This window comes from Otolemur garnettii, unplaced genomic scaffold (genome assembly GCF_000181295.1).
Source record: "Otolemur garnettii isolate 467f Iridium unplaced genomic scaffold, OtoGar3 scaffold00005, whole genome shotgun sequence".
In the NCBI taxonomy this organism is placed as follows: domain Eukaryota; kingdom Metazoa; phylum Chordata; class Mammalia; order Primates; family Galagidae; genus Otolemur; species Otolemur garnettii.
The window spans coordinates 28,685,738-28,707,861 of record NW_003852400.1 but is presented as its reverse complement, the minus strand read 5'-3'; the positions used below and the strand labels follow the sequence as shown (position 1 = coordinate 28,707,861).

General features: G+C 34.1%; 1 protein-coding gene across 1 annotated transcript in view; it reads right to left on the bottom strand.

Annotated features, from left to right (window-relative positions):
* The window catches only part of PHF14 (PHD finger protein 14), a 194,424-nt gene that overhangs the window by 170,113 nt on the left and 2,187 nt on the right, over positions 1 to 22,124 (bottom strand). Inside the window, exons 3-4 of the mRNA XM_012812504.2 lie at positions 13,087 to 13,892; positions 6,371 to 6,515 (exon numbers count right to left, since the gene is read on the bottom strand). Coding sequence (XP_012667958.1) covers positions 6,371 to 6,515; positions 13,087 to 13,892 — 951 coding nt within the window. The remainder of the gene's footprint in view (positions 1 to 6,370; positions 6,516 to 13,086; positions 13,893 to 22,124) is intronic.

Genomic DNA, 22,124 nt, shown 5'->3' with positions numbered 1-22,124 from the left:
AAAAAGAGTAAAACGAAGAATATACTTACTGTGCTTTGAAGTTCTTCCGAAAATAATTTAGTGATCTTTAAATATTTTCGCAGCAAATCTAAGATCCTCTCACGGCACACCTTTGTGCCGTGGCACACACCAGTTGAAAATCACTGTTCTAGGGACTAACAAAAATGAGTAAGTGGTTTGAGAGAGGACTGTGGTGAAGAGAGATTATAAACCTGACCAGCATGAGGCAGCCCTATTAGCTCCAGCATATTATGCTGGAAGAGAGTAAAAACCTAGTGCTAAACTAGGCACAGTGGTGTGTACCTACAGTCTCAACTACCAAGAGGCTGAGATGGGAGGATGGCTTGACCTCAAGAATTTAAAGCCAGCCTGTCCCTAATGTCTAAAAACAAACAAACAACAACAAAACCCTAGAGCTGCAGGATTTTGCATTTTCCAAAACTTGCTGGAAATCTGAAATGTGGAGAATAAAATCTTCCAGGGTCTAAACATTACCAACTGATTCAATTTCTTAAAACCACTAGGGCTGGCCTTAAAAAATACATCTGTGTTTGCAGTGCCCGTAGCTCAGTGGGGAGGGCGTCAGCCACATACACCAGAGCAGGAGGGTTCGAACCCAGCCCAGGCCTGCTAAACAATATTGACAACTGCAACCGAAAACATAAAAAAATAGCCAGGCATTGTGGCAGGTGCTTATAGTCCCAGCTACTTGGGAGGCTGAGGCAAGGGAATTGCTTAAGCCTAAGAATTTGAGGTTGCTGTGAGCTGTGACGCCACAGCACTCTACATAGGGCGACAGCTTGAGACAGTCTCAAAAAAGAATACATCTGTGATCAATGACCACAATGTAAGGATGACCTACCAAGTAAAGATAGTACCCTCAGCTTATGATGTAGAGGGGTAAATACAGACCTAGCACCCTCAGCATAACAAAAGAAACCACTAAGACTAACAGCAGTGTTCAGGCCTTGGTCACACATCAGCGATGACATTCATGGATACAAACAGTAGTGACATAGTTAGGATCATCAGTGGTAACAGATACAACAAATATTTGGCAGCATGGTTGCTACTTCTGGGTTTACTTATTCTGTACCTGCTTTCAAGAATCTGAAACACATTTGGAGAAGAGAAACACACATACACACAACCAGGTTGACCATTCTCAGTTTATATTCATTACCACTAATATCAGATGGTCCTTTACTGTTGTCTGAATAAATATGTGTGTGTGTGTGTATGTATGTATATGTACATAAATCTCCTAAGTTCATTTACTCTCCCAAATTTTACACAAAAAATTACTCTTCCTCTCTTTCCCTAAATCTCTAACTCCTCCCCATAATCGCCTTGCTTCCTATTTCACTGTGAAACAAGGAACATCTAAAAACAATTTCCACATGTTCCAACCACATCTAACAACCTACCTACATCTGGATTCATCTTCCCTCTTTTCCCCACAATCACAATGGCTACTCGACTATTCAATCTCTCCACCTGGTAGTAGATCGCATCCCTTCTAACCTTGCACTCAAAGCTTTTGACCAGCAATTGTTTCCCTTTCTTTCCTTCTATCACCAACTGTCAACTCTCCCTTTCACTGGGTCACTTCCAGAAACACACAACATGCTATATAATCTCTGCACATGTGGCAGGCAGCCTATAAGATGGCCCTCAGTGTTTAGCACCTCCTGGAATTTATACTCTTTAGAATGCCCTCTCTTACATTAGACTAGGGTTGGTTTGTGTGAACAGCAGAATTTGGAATAAACAACTGTATACATTACAAAAACTAGATTAGAAAAGATACTATCTCTCTCATACAATCATTTCCATCTCTTTCTCTCTTTGAAGACTCAGTCACTCATGCTGAAATCATAAGAACATGCAGGCACCAATCGAGAAGCCCATGTGGTGAGGAATATAGGTCAACAGCCAGGAAAGAACTGAGGCCTACCAACAACTGTGTCAGTAAGCTTGGAAACAAATCCTCCAGCCCCAGTCAAGCCTTAAAGTGACTATGGCCTAGGCTGACAGCTTTGATCTGAAATTCAAGGGGAGATCAGAAGCCAGAACAGCCCAACTAACTGTTTCCAGATTCTTAACCCTTAGACTGTGTGAAGTAATACAAGTTTGCTGATTTTAGCTGCTGCTTGGGGATAATTTGTTACACAGCAAGAGATTAACTAATACAGCATCTAAAATAAGGAGGAGAAAACTCTTCTTGAAATTGAGATTTCACATTCCCTTTAGCTAAGAGTTCATCTTTCTACTTTTCTTTACATAAAAATTCATCAGAGAAATTGTATTTAGTAACTTTTTCACTTTCCCTTCTTTTACTGTCAATTGAACTCTCTTGGACTAAGATGGACAATAATCCTCATGTCACTAAGTTCAATGGCAAATTCTTAATTATTACATGCTTTCTTTGCTGTGCTTGAGGATTTTAAATTCTTCTACCTAGAACTAAATGAAATGGATAAAACTTATATATGCTATGTATAAATAAAAAGTAAAGCCTATGTGCATTAAACCCAGACAGAAAAGGACAGAAGGACCAAAAGATACCTACTGCCCTTGAGGTACCTATTTACCAAATATATGAAAGGCACCAAAGAGTCAGAATATATTAAATACACATGAGACACATTTAGAACTCAATATTCATAAGGTCTTAATTGGCTACCTATTAAGTAATATCTATTCTGGCAACATGTGTGCACTTCCTAAGAAACACAAATAAAACCCATGGCTACTTAGCAGGTTAACTGGAGAGCTAAAGCAGTAATCAAGCGTACTTGTCTCTGCATCTTCCTGAAAGTGTATTTTTGCCCCAGGACACCTTTCATGTGGGCTCAGGTCCTCACAGTCATAGCATCAGCAAGGAAGGCTGATAAGACAAAGAAAGGGAGAATATATGAACACTACATACTCTGGGATTTAGGTAGCACAGTTCTTCTACCTCATCTAAGTGGGTTAAGTTTCCCTTTGTTTCTATGTATTTTATATTTATTTAATAAACCATATGACACAAACATTTTTTGAATGAACTTTTTTCCCATAACCTCACAGATAGCTTGGCTATTAGTATACCTGGAGTTTACCACTGAAATACGGTCATTTCCCATATGATACAGGTCCTCATCTGACTCTTAAAACATCATTTGTCAGTTACCCCTGTCTCTTTTTGAGACATTTTGTTCTATGCCATCACTCAAGGTTCTACTCATACTTCACTGGCAATGTGTTCCTTAACTCCTTTAAAGTGCCGGGAATACTTTGCTACATACAGTCCCTAAACGTCACAGTCCTATAGCTTTACATAATATCTGCAGGCTAGTAAGTCCCAAAGTTACATTTCTGGTTCGAACATTTTACCCAAACTCCACATGGTTTAAAACCAAATTTTCATTATGTACCTCAAAACCTATACGTTGCTTAGATCACTGCAATAGTCTACTAAATAATCACCTTGATTCCCACCTTAGATCCACTTCAGTCTACTCTCCATCACAGTGATCCTTTCAAAACATAAACCATATTAATCCTCATCTCTATAATGGTAAAATCTAAAATCAGTACCATAATCTGCAAGGACTGATGTAATTTACTACCATCCCCACCCCCACCACTAAGCAGTTCAGAACAGCTTACTCAGTTATAGCCGTATTAACCTCTGTGCCATTACACTAATATTCCAAGCACTACACTTCAAGATCTTTACATTCACTACTCCCTCTGCCTAGAGTGCTCTTCCCCCAAATATTCACATGACTTGATCCTTTACTTCCTTCAGGTCACTGCTTAGATATCACATTGTTAGACAGCACTTTCCTTATTACCCTTTATAAATATAAACCCACCCAACCACCCCCATCCATAGTATTCCCTATACTCCTTGTTCTGGTTTATTTTTCTTCATAGTCCAAATCAGTACCTATTAGATCTTTACTGTTTGTTAACTGCCTATCTCCCTAGAAATTAAGCTCCACAAAGTCAGCAATTTAACATTCTATTTCATATACTAAAATTTACAGAATGCCAAGTACACAGAATATACTCAATAAACATTACTTTAAAAAAAAATTAACAATAATAGGGGAGTGAGAGGGTAGCTCCCCATGAAGGCAAGAAAATTAACTGAAGAAGCACAGGCCCCACAGGTCCCTCAAATCCAGCAGACTCCCAGAACTTGAGAGGAGGACTGGTTGTAATACCAGAAAGGTAGGCAAGAGCCAGGTTATACAAATACTGTTTTGTGGTAGGCAGCACCTTAATTAAAAAAAAAAAAATTGACTGTTCAGAAAAAAATAATAACTTTACCCCAGAGAAACCAGGAAGACATCTTCCTAACCAAGTAATCAAATAACATCACCAGCAACTACATAAATATTACATGCCTCCTAATACAATGCACTAAAAACATAAGATAACTTCTGTGGCATTCCTGACAATAACATGTAATCAAAACCTAACCATGAGAAAACACACAAGACCTATGGTGCATTTTACAAGGATACATGTTAAATCTACTAAGTGTAGAACATAAATGTCTTAACACAATAACTAAGAAAATGAGACAAAGGCTATGTTAACCAGTTTGATGAAAGTATGTCAAATTGTATATAAAACCAGCACATTGTACTCCATAATTGCATTAATGTACACAGCTATGATTTAATTAAAACACACACACACAGAAAAAAACAATATTAGAAAATAAAGAAATAAACAATATTTTATTTTTAAAAAATGACTTCAAAATATACATATGGGCTCGGTGCCCGTGGCTCAAGCAGCTAAGGCACCAGCCACATACACCTAAGGTGGCGAATTCGAATCCCCAGCCTGGACCCGCCAAAACAACAATGATGGCTGCAACCAAAAAGTGGCCAGGTGTTGTGGTGGGCGCCTGTAGTCCCAGCTACTTGGGAGGCTGAGGCAGGAGACTAGCTTAAGCCCAGGAGTTGGAGGGTGCTGTGAGCGTGATGCCATGGCACTCTACCCAGGGGGATAGCTTGAGGCTCCGTCTCAAAAAAAAAAAAAAATACATATGGCCTTCAAAAATATCAGTTGCATATAACAGAAAGACTCGAGAACAATTCCAGATTAAAGGTAACCAAACAGACATGACAACTGAATACAATACATGATCCTGGATTTTATTTGGACAGTAACGACACTCTTGGGACAAATGGCAAACTGAATACAGTCCACAGATCAGAATATTCCATCAATATTGATTTCCTAACTTTGACAATTATGTGATTGTGTAAAAGAATGCCCTTGTTCTTAAGAAATACACACTAAGATATAGAGGGGCAAAGGAGGACATTATGTCTACAGTTTACTCTCATAGAGGTGAGAAAACAACTGTTTGGGACCGAGAAGATAAACAAATATAGTAATACTCCAGGAGGCCAAGGCCAGTGGATTGCTCGAGCTTAGGAGTTCGCGACCAGCCTGAGCGAGACTCTGTCTCTACTAAGAATAGAAAAAAATAGCTGGGCATTGTGGCCAGTGCCTGCAGTCCCAGCTACTTGGAAGCCTAAGGCAAGAGAATTGCTTGAGCCCAGAAATTTGAGGTTGCTGTGCTATGACCATGCTGTGTCACTCTACCCAGAGCGACAAAGTGAACTCTTTCAAAAAAAGAAAAAAAAAAGAACCAAATATGGTAAAATGTTACCATGTGCAAAAACTGAGTAAAGAGTAAAGACTAGAGGGACTAGAGGGAAGGTTTTATATTATTCTTGTAACTTTTCTGAAAGTAGAAAATAATGTCAAAATAATTTAAGTAAACAAAATACATAACAAATATGTTTGAAAATCATAATCATAAAGAACATTTTTAATAGAGTAGTTCCTTTTTCAGGTCTTTACAGTCTCTTTAAAATCTGAAATTAAAATATGTAATTATGAAAGAAAAAACAAAAAAAAAGGCAACAGACTTTTGTAGACATATTGTCCTCCTTTACCCTTATGTATGTGTATTTCTTAAGAACAAGGGTATTCTTTTGCATAATATGACTAACATACTAAAATTTTCCTACCTCTAAACTTTATTTAAAGACAAAAAATAAATAATGCCATGAAGAAAAGGTTGTAACACTAACCTTTAAGAAATATTGTGATTTACATACAATATTTCTACTTAATTACATAAAAATACATTCTAAATTAAGATGATCAAATAGTAGTCCCATCACACTTTAAGGACTGAGTTACTTAATATTCCTCATCTCTGTTGAAATACTGTTAAATACTGCAGAAAAACCTTAGAATAGTAAAAATATAAAAGAGCTGATTTTATTTATTTAAACATTATATGAAAAAGCCATTTCTAAAAGGATACAAAATAATGGAAAATTACCTTCATGGACTGTAATGCCACAATTGTCACACTGAATTATTTCATCAGCATCCTCACTATTATCTCCAAGACAAACACAGCAAATCAGAATATGGTCCATTTTTTGAGAACTCCAGTTTTGACTCTTCTCAAGAATCAGCGAGTCCTAATATCAAAATATTAAAATACATCAGAAAATGACATGTTTAAAAGGAATTTTACCACAAAAATTCTCATTTTATATTATTTTAAAAGATTTTATGCATTTCCAAATTAATGCTCCATTTTCCACTCTTTTGTAATTTCAAAATATGCTACATTTACAAAACATACCTCTTAGTCAAAGGACCCTCTACACACCCTCTCACTTAATTTTTCACTTTTCTACAAAGTTCCATATTCTCTCTCCTCTAGGAAATGAAAAGGCAGGCATACAACTAACAACTCTTCATCTGCTTTGCGATTCTGCTTTACCCCTTATAGGAGAAAGAAAAAATTAATCTATAAGTAATTATTAATCCTACAGATGGGTTGAAAAAGTATAAGACATGATTCTTATACTTTCGGAGCCTATAATTCTACCTAGGAGAGATAAGACACATGTATATGAAATAGGAAGAAATCTATTCAAGATAAGATGGAAGCAAGTATGCACATGATGGCAGCAGAGTACAGACTCTATCCCCTTTAAGTACTGGGAATTCAGAAATTCCGCATTATAAAATTACTAGATGATAGATCCATGAAAGCCTGCTTAGGTATATCCCAGATAGCTACAGAAAACTATCTTAAAAAATGATCCAGCTGACTAGTTGCTGTAAGAGTTAGAGAGCTCTACCAATTAGTTTTACGTCAAGAAATTATCTAGTGTAAACCGGTAAAAAAAAAAAAAGACGCCAAACTATTATAATATAAAAGAATAAAAGAAGATACTTTAACAGATATATATAAGGAGATTATAATTTCAAGGAAAAAAAAGAGTCTGATATTCTAAATCTACTGCATTTTGAATTTAAACTTTAAATACTACTTACATGAACAAGAAAATGATTCTACTATTTAATAGGTTGCACTTAATACTAAATACAATACAAAATGGCATTGAGTCCACATACAGTACTTTCATTTATGAACCTAACAATATTCAGAAACAAATTTAATAAATTAGCTTTGTACCATAAATTTACTAGATTTAATTTATTTCAACTAATATCCAAAAGTAATATTTGGAGCCATCATTTCAATCACAATTTATAAATGACATATGAACAACACTTGAAGGTCACAATAATTCTTTCAACATACTTTGTATATTATATCTAAAATTGCAGTTAATCTGTAAAATAAATCAAAAAGAATACAAATATCAACAAGAACATACTATCATTTCCCTTGACAAGTTTTATATTTTACTTCTATCTTTGTTATAAAACCACACATAATAGTCTGGGGCAGCTAACAAATGGCTGACACATAAAGATAAAAACATCCTTAGAAGAAAACTCACGTGATGAAAACATTTTAAAAAGAAAACTCATGTGCTTTGTAGTACAGTAAGCAAACAAAAATATACCCAGAGTTTCATACTACTAACTATGCTTCAAAGTAACAGCATTTGACATTCTTGGGTTTCACTTTTTGCTCTTTCACTTAGTAGCTATTGAACCTCAAAGGCTGCAATTTTTTATGTATAAAACAGGGATGATAAAAGTAATACCTACCTCCTGAGATTGCTGTGAGAACAAAATAATATAAGGCAAGAATGTTCCTAGCATGTAGCAGGCACTCAATAAATGTTCATTCCCATCTCCTTTCCTCTGCATTTCTTGTAGGTAATTCAAGAAGAGCAACATGAACTGTCAAAATTCATTACACTTTTGGGAACCCCGAGAAAAAAATGAGAAGCCTCAATGAGCATTGCTACTTTATATATCATCCCCCTGGTTAAGTCGAAAAGTGCCTTTTTTCTTAAAAGACCACATCCAGGTTTAAAAAAAAAAACAAAAATCATAGACTAGGAAATGACCTAGAAAACAATCAGTTTGGTAAGTGGCTATTTGTGTTTCTGGACAATGCCATTTTCTGGTGGAATTACAATAACCCCTGAAAAAAAGGTTTACCAATGTGAAACAAGTAATTTTTATGGCTTAGAAAATATAGGCGTTCTCATTCTATTTTCCTATTTTTCTCGTTTGCTCAGAAAAAAATATGTATCTCTATACCAATTTGTCTCCATACATAATCACTTAGAAGCAAAGAAAAGAAAATTAACTGGTATTTCTAGCCCTCTGATTTCCCATAACTTGAGACTCTCAATAGAAATGTAATGAAAGAGAGAATTAGAGGAAACTATGTCCCTACAATATTCTCCTAGCCAAACAACTGGCAGACAACGTTTGGGAAAACTGAACGTATCCTCTTTTAAAAAATTATGATCTAAGTTTTCTTTAGTAGATCAAACAGTTTAAGCACAATTATGATCAAATCTGTAAGACACAGAAAACCTAATTTATTATTAACTTTTGTTAGTATTATTTCTGAAGATATAGATACTATATAATGAGGAGAATAATTAGGGCCCTATACTAATAAATCAATAACTACCTACAGTAAATCATTTTATTTTCTTCTCTCAAGACTTAAAATTGACCCCCAAAATGATAATATGGCCCAATGTTTTCTATGGACTCTGAAATGTTTAGGGTTCATTTATACATAAAATCTACATATAAGATTTTAAATGGTGTATACAATAGCCCAAAGTTTACTATCTTAGTTATATGTGTTTATACTAGAAGAAAATTCTATCACACTTCATGTAAAATCAGAATTAAAATAATCTTATTGCCCTTAAGATGAGAAAAAGCTAGTATACCAAAAAGTGTGAACATTAATTCTTGCTCTATGTTTTTAACAAAGGTTAAATCATCAAAATCTCAGGAAATGACTGCACAATATTATACAACTGACATTTTTTAAGGATGTAGAGCAATTTGTTTCATCTTGAAATGTTTAAAAAGGCAATTGATTAATAAGTCAGAAGCCAAAAAGGAAGTATATTTATAAATTTGGGCAAAATTTTTATACTTTAACTGGCAAAACTCAGGTGAAAATTGCTATTTCTTATATTAAGATATTGAATCCATTTAAAAAAAAAAACAGAACCTTTTACCCTCCCCAAAAAAACTCTACTGAGTATAGAATATAGGGTTACAATTACAAAACAGTAATCCAAATTTTTTCTAATTCTAAATATTCTGTAAGCGCTTTTCCTCTTTTTACAAAAACTAAAAATCTACCATTTTTACTGACATAATTTTCTGTATTAATTTCATATGCTAATTTTTATCCAAAACTCGGGTTTGAAATTCTTGAAAACTGGAATGATTTTCTGAAAGTGCTACACTGCCCTTCCCAAAAGATTTATGTCAGAAAACTAAAGGGCAAGATAATTTTAGTGAATTTTAAAAGCTTCGATACAAAACGTTAAGAACACACTTGTATTTCCAGGGGATCATTCAGATGATACTAACTTCAAAAAATGCCATGAGGTCAATGACAAAGACAGGTGTCCACTTACAAGAAATGCAGGTTAACAAATTCCCTATTCCAGAATTGTTTGCGAGGTGTGGTCCAAGAAGCTCTCTTTTAGGGGTGGTCTATAAAGTATAGACCATAAAATTACATAAAAATGTTATTGTTTTTTCACTCTCTTTTTCTCTCACAGGTATATGATGATGTTCTACTTTGAAATGGTAGACATCAACAGATGTAATCTACATAAATAGTAATGGGGGTCCGCAATAATTTTTAAGAGGACAAAGAGATCCTGAGACCAAGATGTTTGAGAACCACTGCTCTATAGATTTATATGGGTCATTATGATGTTTCAAGATACACAAAATCAAGAAACAAAATTTGCATGGATAGAAACAAATGAAGCCCTCCCGACAATACCTAGAAGCTGAGCAAGCTGAAACTTGTACAAGTGAATTTGAAAGGATGTTGCTGACTGTGTTTCTTAGAAGTGAAATGGACCATAACCCATCTGTCTCAAAACTTTTGTAGTGACGCATGTATTAATGTCATTAAGAACAATAGTTATAAAAAGGCTGCTCAAAAACATATCAAATTCTCATAAGCAATTTCAAAATTATGGAAATTTTAGGATATCATTTACTTACAAATCTTGCCCTTTTCCCTTGATTTTAGTGTTGGGAAAAAAAAAAGTGATGCCCTACATCCTTTCCCTACAAATGCACTTTACACAGCAGTCAAGAAAAAAGTTTGCCTGCTTATAAACTAAATGTGATGTAGTTATGTATTTCTAATGCTATACTTTCAACTATCTCTACTATAAAGTGTTATCTGAAAACTTAAAGTAAAAACAGAGAAAATAAAACTTCAGATATAAACAAATATATACCTATTAACTATCCAATGGACACTTAGCAATCACCACTATCTAAAATAACCAGTCAAGGCTTAGCACCCATAGCACAGTGGTTATGGTGCCAGCCACAGACACCAAGAGTGGCGGGTTCGAACCCAGCCAGGGCCAACTACACAACTGCAACAAAAAAAATAGCTAGGCGTTGTGGCAGGCACCTGTAGTCCCAGCTACTGGGGAGGCTGAGGCAAGAGAATCTTGTAAGCCCAGGAATTTGAGGTTGCTGTGTGCTGTGATGCCACAGCACTCTACCAAGGGCTACACAGTGAGACTCTGTCTCAATAAATAAATAAAATAAAATAACCAGGAAAATTAAGATACTAACACTGGCCACAAGGCAACAAGGATTAAATTCAGTCATATTTTTGTAAAATAAAGATCATATGAATAGAAAATGTAAAACTCTGAGTATTAATCTCAACTGATTAGTTCTTTAATTAAAAGTTAGTATTTAGTTTGAGTAACATTAAATACAACCAGGTTCATTAAAAAAATATTGTAGAGTTTGAATAACAAGGTTGGGAAAAAAATTATCAAGTTTTTAGGCAGAACATTATTATCAGAGAAAATTAACTTTCTATAAGCTCTTCCACATGGGCACTTTTCCCAGAAGTGCTTCAGAATCTGATTCTTTGGGACTATTGATCTAAATACAAAAGGTCTCAGTATTTACTAAAGTATCTTCTACTAGGAGAAAACTAAACAGCATATGTGGCCTTTAAATGCATCATAAAGGTCCGTCTACACAACCTTTTAAGCAGTATGTTATGAACCACAGGTTATTAGCAAACAGATAACATACACATTTTATATGGCAAATTTCTAAATACATGCAAGTGTCCCCCATACCTTAGCATACATCTATACTGCTTCTATCATCAGCTAGACTACTTTTATATCAGCCTAATAAAAATTAAGGGAGTGATATTACCAAAAGTAATTTTATTCATTAGATATAGGATATTAACTGCTATAAAATAAACAGAAGTCACGTCTAATAAATTAAATATGAACAACTGGATTTTCCACACCTGTTTCCCTGAGATTGCATTGATCATATGAAATTGCCTGAGCTATCTTATTAAAAACTCTATTTCACAAATGACAATTTTCCTTTACCTAAAGCTAAGAATTAGGATGGCAGGTGGCATGCTTCATATGAAAATGGGCCACACAGAAGTTAACCAATGTTTATAATCCAAAATATAAACTACTACCTCGTCTCCACTGACATATAACCCCTCATAATCCACTATACATTATCTTGATAGGAGAATCACCAAATTTTTAAGTGAAGCTTAACTGAAAATCTTTCTACCAGTTTAACCTACTTAAATGACATGAAAAGAACAAAAAGCATCAAGCAAAGAAGTAAATTTTGGTGACCAAACACATTAACAGAAATAACAATTAATTATAATACTACAGTTCTACATGTGATGTAACAGATACATCTACATGTAAGACAATTCAATCTTTCTTTTGAAGAAAAACATATACATAGACACACAGACAAAAAGACACAAATGTGTTTTGACTGAAGAGTCTTGAATGATGCATCTCTGGGCCCAATGGATAAACCTAACTTGTAGTAGAACTTCAAGTGGAAGAACTGAGCCATTTACTGTAGTTTTATGATAAAAATATTTGTTTTATGATGGAAATGTTTGCTTTTTTCCCCCATTTCCTTGTAGAGAGAACTTATTTGCTAAATATAAGTAAATATAGTTCATATGTATTCCCATACAAATAAAGCAAAGATTTGGTGACTGCACAGATGATGGGTGCTAAAACTGGTATAGAAATTAACCTTTAAAAAATGAATCTCTAAATCTGAGAAAATCATTAAGCTGTCGGTTGCCCTGTGCTAAAATATTCTAAAGCCCTACATTTTTGTATGGATTGGATATAAGTTAAGCTGAAAGAAAGGTGACCTTTATTTTCATAATCCACTCAGCACCATTCAGCTGTCCTATGAACAATGGATTAAGGGGATGAAAAGGGGAATGGAAAACTATTATTTCCCAAGTCTATGAATATAAAAATAATTATATATTTCTCCTTGAGGACAGAGATTGTGAGCTCCTTGACAACGGTGACAAATAGTAGATACTCAATAAAAATTTGTTGACCAAATGAATAAATTTTACAGCCAGGATGCTCATTCACTCCCACAGCTGTCAATAAATAGGATTTCAAGGAAGTCACTTAATATAATGTGTAGAGTGTTTTAAAGAATTCCCTTTTCCCCAGACAGACAGATATCATAAAAATTGGGTTCATCTACCTCATTACTCTTGCTTTGAGATAATGTCAGGCTATCATTGGTCAGTTCCTCATCATCAGCACTGTTTCTGCTAAGAACTTTACTCTTCTTCTTCTTGCAACCCCCTTCACTGGCAGGGCTGCTATGATCTTCATCATTGCCTTCATCATTCTCATCATCATCACTCCCACTTCCCTCATCTTCATCATCTTCATTGTCACCATCACTTCCCTCCTTCTGAGATGCAGATCTTCCTTTTCTTTTTGCTACAGTAGGTCGCCAATCATTGTCATCCTCACTGTCATAATCATCCATGTCATTCAGTTCCTCCATGGATACAAAATCCAAAAGTGGTCGGTTTCGACGAAGGTTCCACTTTTTTGGTTCACTGACTTGTTCGTCTGTAGCAGTTGTCGTAGAGGGAACAGAAGGGGATGTGTTAACAGGAGGAGGACTTGTGGCTGGTGTGGGGGCAGCAGCAGAAACAACCACATTATCAGATACTGTCGCTTTTTCTTTTTCCTTCTCTCTTTCCTTCTCTTTCTCTTTTTCTTTCTCCTTTTCTTTTTCCTTCTCTTTTTCCTTCTCCTTCTCCTTTTTCTTTCTAGGTCTTTCTCCATTTTCTTCTTCTTCCTTCTTTTCCATTTTAATTAACGGTTTTTCTGATGATAGTATTTCTTCTTCTGCAGAATTTTTAAATTGTTGTTCTTTTACTTTAGTATCTTCATTCATTTCTTCCTCTAAAACATTTTCTTCAGAATCACTACAGGATCCTTCTCCACTGTCCTTTGAGGGATCTTCACTTCCATTACCACTCCCTTCAGAATCTGTTAAAAATATGAGAAAAAAAACCACACATATGTATATACATACACACACACACACAACACGCTGACACAAATGAAACCACCAAAATTTGTGAATAACTTGTAAAACAATATAAACAAATTTAAGTCAAAGAATGATAGACATTCCCAACCTGATTAAATAATAAATCAATGAAGTTGTATAATGATTTTAGTTCAGTATAGCAATAATAAAAATGAACAAATTTAACTCTAAACTAAAATATGCTTTTAAAAGAGGAGCGCTATTTTGTGTCATAAAGTTCATGCTAATGTGGTACCCTAGAGGCAAACCTTTTTTTCTAAAGGTTAATGTGCTTCTTTTTAAATTGAACCTTTGATTTGAACTTAATATAATACATTCCCCTTTCCCTTCTGCCGCTCCCCTCCACTGGAATATACTTGAGTTTTCCCTGTAGCTGTTTTTCTATTGGTTTCATATTAGTGAGGGAAAGGGGAAGAGGGAGGAGGGATGAGCATTGGTAAAGTCTCACCTAATGGTCACAATGTAAGGATACAACCTCAACTACAACTTGAACTTTACCTCAGAAACACAAACAATGTACCTAATAATTTATACCCTCAGATTAATTTGAATAAAAATAAATAAAATAAACTTCATGTAATGCAAGCAAAATTCTTCCCTTACATTTTCCTTTTATAAACTGTAAGGACTTATAAGTATTGAAAAGAGTCACATCCAACACAAGATAAATCTGGCTCAAAAAACTTTGTTTCATTTATTTTACTCTTTATCCAGCAAAATTAGCATAGGTATTTATGATAGTCAACTTATACCACATCTCTTATACACCAAGTTAATTTTAGGAGTACCAAGTACAGACATTAAAAAAAGACAATATAGCAATGGCACAGAAAGTTGCAAGAGAAGTTACAGTGTTCCTGCATATCAGAGTATTGGTCATATCAATAGAAGAGTCATCTTAACTTTCAAAAATTCTGGGTCGTAACTACCATAGGTGTCAGAATGGAAGAAACTAACCAATAAAGGAGTCTATCCTGGAATGAGCAGCCAAGGTAGTTACTGAAAAGTTACACTAAGGACATTAAAGAATTCATGTAAGACTACAATCTTTCTAGCAAGTTTCCTCCATTCTGCTTAGGGGCAGTCCAGTCTCTCTCCATCTAACACTGCTCAATAACCCTCTAATATCCTTTGCACCTGATCAAATAAATAGGAATCTAGAATACTTGAAGGGGGAATTAATAGGAACAGGGAAAGAAGAGAGGGAATTGGAAGTGAAGAAGAAACCAATCAAGTCTTAGCCAATACCAATACTAAAATCCATAGGATAATGAATTTTGTATACCTATAGCCAAACAAAAGGTACGATAAAATAGTGAAAAAAGTCAGTATTTCCACATCATTTTAATTTCTATTAACTTAACTGGGCATTAAATTTTAGTGAAGGAAGTTTTCTGTAATTATTATTTGTTTCTAAAGCACCTCAGAATACCTATACTAATGACCGATAATAAAAATATACTGCAAATTAAATCACATAAAAAATAAACACTAACATTTAACAGATGTTGACTAACCCTATGAAATCCATATCAATCTTAAGATGATCATGTAGATATCCACAACTTATGACAGACTGATGGGAAAAAAAAAACCTTTCATGTTAAACCATCTTGCACGGGATACAAAAACAATGGCATATAAGTGAAATCTCTATCCTTTGGGATAGAGTGTTTTAGAATTCAAATGGCATATAAGTGAATTCTCTATCCTTTGGGATAGAGTATTTTGGAATTCAAAATTTTTCAGATTTTAGAAAAGTAGCATGACATATGCAGCATATATTACACTAATACCCTCAGGGAGGTCTACAAGTACTGTCCTATACTAAAACACATTATTTCTGCAGTAAAAAGTATGACTATTTACAGAGTATGAGAAATAAACACTAGGAAAAACTCATATATAAGTTCCAGTCATGTTTTGCTATCAAAGAGGTATGTGTCAAACTTAAGAAACACTTGGATTTTGAGCTTCTTAGATGTCAAAGAGTGTGGACCCAGTATTACAAACAAGTGACTTTTCAGTCCAAGAGCACTACAAAGCATTAAGAAAATTATGACTTTATAAACCATAAACAATTAAACCCAACCTACCAAGAAAAATAACCTCAGATAAAAATGATTATTTAATAAGTAATAAGCAGAGTTGACCAAATGCTTCTAAGGCAGAGAAAGATCTCTTATACACACTGACTAAGAAAAACTGAAATACCATACAAACAATTAAGAGACTAGGAGATAAGGCTAAAACAAAAAGGTACTTTTCTTCTGGATCAATACTCTAAAAGCATCTCTACCAAAAAAACATGAATGATAGATACAAAATTAGAATTAACTGGGGAGAGATGTGTGGTTACCTGATCAAAATTAAAGCCAATCCAATTTTGCTCTCACTTGGTAAGTGTTACAAAATGTCAGGGACTTTTGCAATTTTGTTTTGGCTATTATTACAATGCCAAATAACTTTTTTTAAACTAGAAGTAAACTGATACACTGTTATTGTTTTTATTTTATAATCATGCCTGAAAAGAAATCAATTTTTTAAAATATTTAAATATTTTATATTTGTTAACATATTATTAGAAGAATGTGAAATTTTTCCACAAATCCAAATTTTATTGTTTACTCAATACTTCATTCTTAATACATTAGTCATACTCCAACTGCAGGGATCAGAAAAATCTTATATTTCCTTGATCTCTGAAAAATAACTTCAACTAATTAGTCATCACTTCTTTTTGGTACATATGTACATATGACAAACAACATTTAGTTTAAAAGGACAGCTGGATAATAATGACAATAAGAAAACCAAGGTCCCTGTCTGTTTATACTTTCATAGAATATACAGAAAATATTTCCCACGGCTACAAAATCCAAAAATGACTCTGTGCCATGTTCCAAATCTATCATTCTTATACTCTCCAAAATGGAATAAAAAACATAAGAAATAAATGAAAAAAAAGGAGTAACAGACTGATTAATTCCAAGCCTATAATAAAACTTTTTTCATAAAAAAAAAAAATCTTTAAAATTCAAATCCTACTACCCGTTTAGTTAAATGAAAAGTAACCTTTCTCAAAGATAATATATCAGAATCTTTCTAAGCAATACCTATTTCAATTAACAGTTAAGTGATTTTTTTACAGTTGTAGAATTAAAAAAACCAAGCTTCAAGAACCACTTCAGAATCTTAAATAATAAAATAAAAATTTAACTACTATCAACCATCAATACCATTATATCCAATGCTTAAGTTTTCCCCATGATAAATATTGAACAATAAAATCAACATGATTTCTTTCAGAGTTTTTCTGCTAACTTTGCAACATAATCTATGTTCATCTATTTCATTGATCTGAATTATTCTGTTCCCTAATGTGCAACAGTGATTAGCACTATCAATGTAAACAAGAGACAACAGGCACAGCACTCATCTACCAGTTATTCAGGATTTTCATCTTGGAGTCATCATTGACTAATTCTGTGTATCTCTGGAAAAAAGCCAATGAATCAACACAACTCATCCTCTACTTAGGGCTCTAGTTCCAGTTTTGTTACTTTACATTTCTTGTATAAATCTAAATCAGTGATTCTCAAGTGTGGACAGTTTTTTCCCCCCATAGGACATCTGGCAATGAATGGAAACAAGAGTTCAACAAGGGAGGTGGGGGTGGGGCAAGTAAGGAACATACTACTGGCATCTAGCAGAGGACAGGGATACTACTAAACATCCTACCATATACAGGACAGAGCTCCACAACAAAGAATTACCCAATACAAATAGCACCAAATTGTCCAAAGCCAATAGTGCCCAGGTTGAGAAACTCTCTACTAAAGAATATAAGATGTCAATTTGCCCTCATTCTACTTTCCCAGGCTTATCTCTTCTACTATTCTTTTACTCAATCCTGATCCCCAAATATAAATGACAATTGTGAGCCTCTACACCTTTAACATTTAATGTTTCCCACATTCTACATTAAGACTGCTATTTATCTAAATCTTTTCCCTCTTTCAGTTGATAGGTCCATTTTTATCTCCTCAATAAAATTGTTCTAGAGTCTACATCAATCGAAAGTAATCCCAAGTCCTCTGAAAGACGTGATCTATACAAGTAATCAATCACCCTTTTTCTCCCCTATTATTTTATTAAATTATTCTAGTTATTATTTTATTTAGGTATCATTTTAATTATTTTAAAATTATTACTATTCTTTTGAAAATTAGTTATAACACCTAGCAAAGCACTGAACAAAACTAAAGATGAGCAGTAAATATATCTTGACCCATTTATCCAAAGTCAGATTTAAGCATAAAATACTGCCAAAGCAAAACACTCTCAAAGTCTCAAATTCTTCTGCTCAAATTATTTCCTGGTAATATGATATAACTTAACTAATCATGGATCAAGATTTCAAGTTAGCCATTTTACTTTGGCCAGGAGTTGGGAAGACTAAACATGGCATTATTAGCTTGTCTTGCTTAACAAGGGTAAAACACACACAATTTTTTTTTTTTTTTTTTTGCAGTTCTTTTTTTTTGGCCAGGGCTGGGTTTGAACCTGCCACCTCTGGGATATGGGGCTGGCACCTTACTCTTTTGAGCCACAGGCGCCACCCAACATGCAAATTTTTTTAAACATTTGATTCAAATGGCAGATAACTAAATCTAAGTAAGTCTGCCGTCCTATCCCCAATCCCAGGCTTGAGTCTGATATAGAACTACTTTTACTATGCTGAACTAGGAAATATTTGCTATATTTACTATGCTGAACTTGCCAATATTTGACTGCTTTAAACCTAGAAAACTAGTAATTTCATTTCATTTGATTCCACCTAATATTTCTTTTCTGTTTTTTTTTTGTTTTTGGCCAGGGCTCGGTTTGAACCCGCCACCTCCGGCATATGGGGGCTGGCACCCCACTCCTTTGAGCCACAGGCACTGCCCTTCTTTTTTTTTTTTGAGACAAAGTCTTACTCTGCTGCCCAGGCTAGAGTGCCATGGCATCAGTTTAGTTCACAGCAATGGCAAACTCCTGGGTTCAAGCAATCCTCCTACCTCAGCCTCTCAAACAGCTAGACTACATATACCCACCACAATACCTGTCTAATTTTTCTATTTCTCATAAAGATGAGGTCTTGCTCTTGCTCAGTCTGATCTCAAAACCCCAAGCTTACATGATATTCCCAGCTAGGGAATGCTAGGATTATAGGTGTGAGCCACTACGCCTGGCCTCTACCTAACATTTCTACATACAGTTCTTCTACTGGTTATCAACATAATTCTAACACATAAATACCCTGTTTTCAGACTTATTCATTTTAAACTTTATTAACTGCCTAACTGCCTGCAATGAAAAATGAGAAACTTAGTTTTGCTTTCACAATAGAAATAAAAGATAAACTACCTTCAGTTTCACAATATTTTAAACATAGAGGTAGAGACTTATAATTGTTGTTAATCACTTGCCAATCTTATTGGCAGGTCATTCTCTAGCAATGTTGATTTGTTTTCTATTTTATCATCACCTGAGAAGCATATGAGTAAAATTACATTTATCTACAAGAGTGTTGAACATAATCTTTTGGTATTTTCCAGACAGAAATATGAAAAGTTTAATAGGAGAATTCCATATTTCAAAATAAAGACAAGAAGAAACTGATGAACAGAATCCACTTAACAAAACTGAGGCCAACCAATCTAACCATTTTAACAATAAGTTCTAAGGAAGTCAGTAGTTCATTAAATAAATCATTTCTAGAGGTTATTCTGAAAGAAGATATGATCATTCTAGTGTTTGGCTACTATTTCACCACCTCCAGCTTAATCTATTCGTAAGTAGAGCTGCAATTCCACAACTTCAGCATGTTTGAAAACCAGTAACAGGACTCATGTCTTATTTCCTGTAAGAGTCTAACTATACTGTCTCAGGTAGAAAGGAGAAAGAATTCCAACGACAAACACTGGATATCTAAAGTAGGCCAACGTCTCAGCTTTGGGGAACACCAACATGTCTATACCAAGAGGAGAAAACATGATTCAGTTTCTGTTGACTCTTAATTACTTTAAACAAAATCATTTTCTACTTAATTTCCTTTAATAATAACGTACCAAGAACTACACAGATAAATTTGTGAACTTAGACTTTAGCTCAGAAATTTAAGCTACCCATGGGTCAAAAAAATCAATTAGGAATGCAGCAGTCTAGGTATTATATTATAAAAAGGAACAGAGGGTATATATCAGTTTTCAACCTTTTTTTAATCTCACAACACACTTGAACCTATAAACTTAAATTATGTTGATCAAAAAAAAAAGAATAAAAAAAAGAATATACTTTCTGTGCCTTGAATGTCTTTCAAAAATAATTTCATTAATGACTGTTAAAAATTTTCACAGAACACCAGCTGAAAATCACGGCTATATACAGAGGGTGCCAAAAAAATGTATACTCATTTCAAGAAAAGAACAAACTATATTAAAATTGTAATACTCAAGTCACATTTGACTTCTGTAATTACAAGATACAGGATAACTAATGTTATCAGTATATATCAAGTACTACAGTTTTAATATAGTTTTCTCCTTTCTTAAAATGTATAAATTTTTGGCACCCTCTATATTTTTTAGTACTTTCAGTGGATATATGTATACACACACACACACACACACACACATATAAGCCTAACAAAATTGATCCTAACATTTTTCACAAATAATAGTCCCCTTCAATTCTAGTTAGATTTAATAAGGTCAAGAATCTCCATTTAGTTTTATACCATAAATCAGTGGTTCTCAACCTCCCTAATGCCGCAGATCTTTAATACAGTTTCTGTGGGTTACCACTCACAGGTTGAGAACCATTGCCATAAATTATTTTGAGAAAACAACATAAAATATGTGTATATATTTTTTAGTGTTTTTAGGAAAGATATATATATACATATATATATACACACACACTCACACATATATATACTTATACACACACGTGTGTGTGTAGTGTGTGTGTGTATATATATATGTATCAGCCTAATAAAAGTCATCCTCTCACTCTTCACAAATAACAGGATAGTTCCCTTCAACTTTGCTTAGGACTTTCAGAAATGTATACTTAGCTTGGCATCATAAGTTATTTTGAGAAAGTATTTTAAGTTTATATTATTTATTTTATTCCTTGTAAAAAGAAGTGATACCTGTGAATGACTTCATTTCAACAAACAGAAAGAAAAAAAATTATCCAAAAAGTCAGGATTTATTGTCATAGAAATAACTATGGAATACTTAAAACAAGTTTTGGAGTTTTCCTCTTAATGACAGTCAAAGAATTCATAAGGCCCAATTAGACCCACAAGACCCAATAAGAATTCTGAGACCCAACTATTTTTGTCAAGGTTTACAACCTCAACCATAACAAACCAAAACTACATTCTGCCAGAAATATTCTTATGTCTTTGGCAAGAGAACTAAGATTAAAATTTTACCTCCCTTCCCTTCCCTTTCTTTCCTTTCTTTGGAAGTACCAAACACCAGCGAACCCAACTAAGTGGCAGATAAAGAAGTAAGAAACAAAGGTTAAAGAAGTCAGTCAAAATTAACCTAGCAACTTTTGGTTGTTGGATATGAACTCAATTAGTAATATCCAAGCAGTTTCAGTTTAAGATTCCATCTTTCAACTATTAGGATCTAAGCAGTGAAGACTGTTAATTCTGGAATCAAATCCAGGGCTCCATTACTGCCTGAGTAATCTCATGCAAGTTCTTCAAACTCAATACTCCTGGTACCTATAAAATAGTATCTCCTTCACTGACTCAGTGTAAAAATTGAATGAGATTATGCAAACAAAAAGTGATTAACAGATCACAAAGCAAATTCTGTTTGTTGATGCTATTAAAAGAGGCAACAGCAACACGATACAACCTAATTGCATCCCTTCTTACCATCTTTAGTGGGAAAGAAAACAAAGAAAAACCAGAGGGAAGAAGAGAAATGTGACTAAATGTAGCAAACTCTCAAGAAGAATATTTAAAAATTGTTAAAAGAATGAAATGGGAAAGGATTTTCTCATTTTATTCAAATTTCCATCAAAAGGGGCAAAACTATAAATAATTTTTACTGTTCATGTTAGTATTATCATTAGTATTTTTCTTTTCTTTTTTTTTT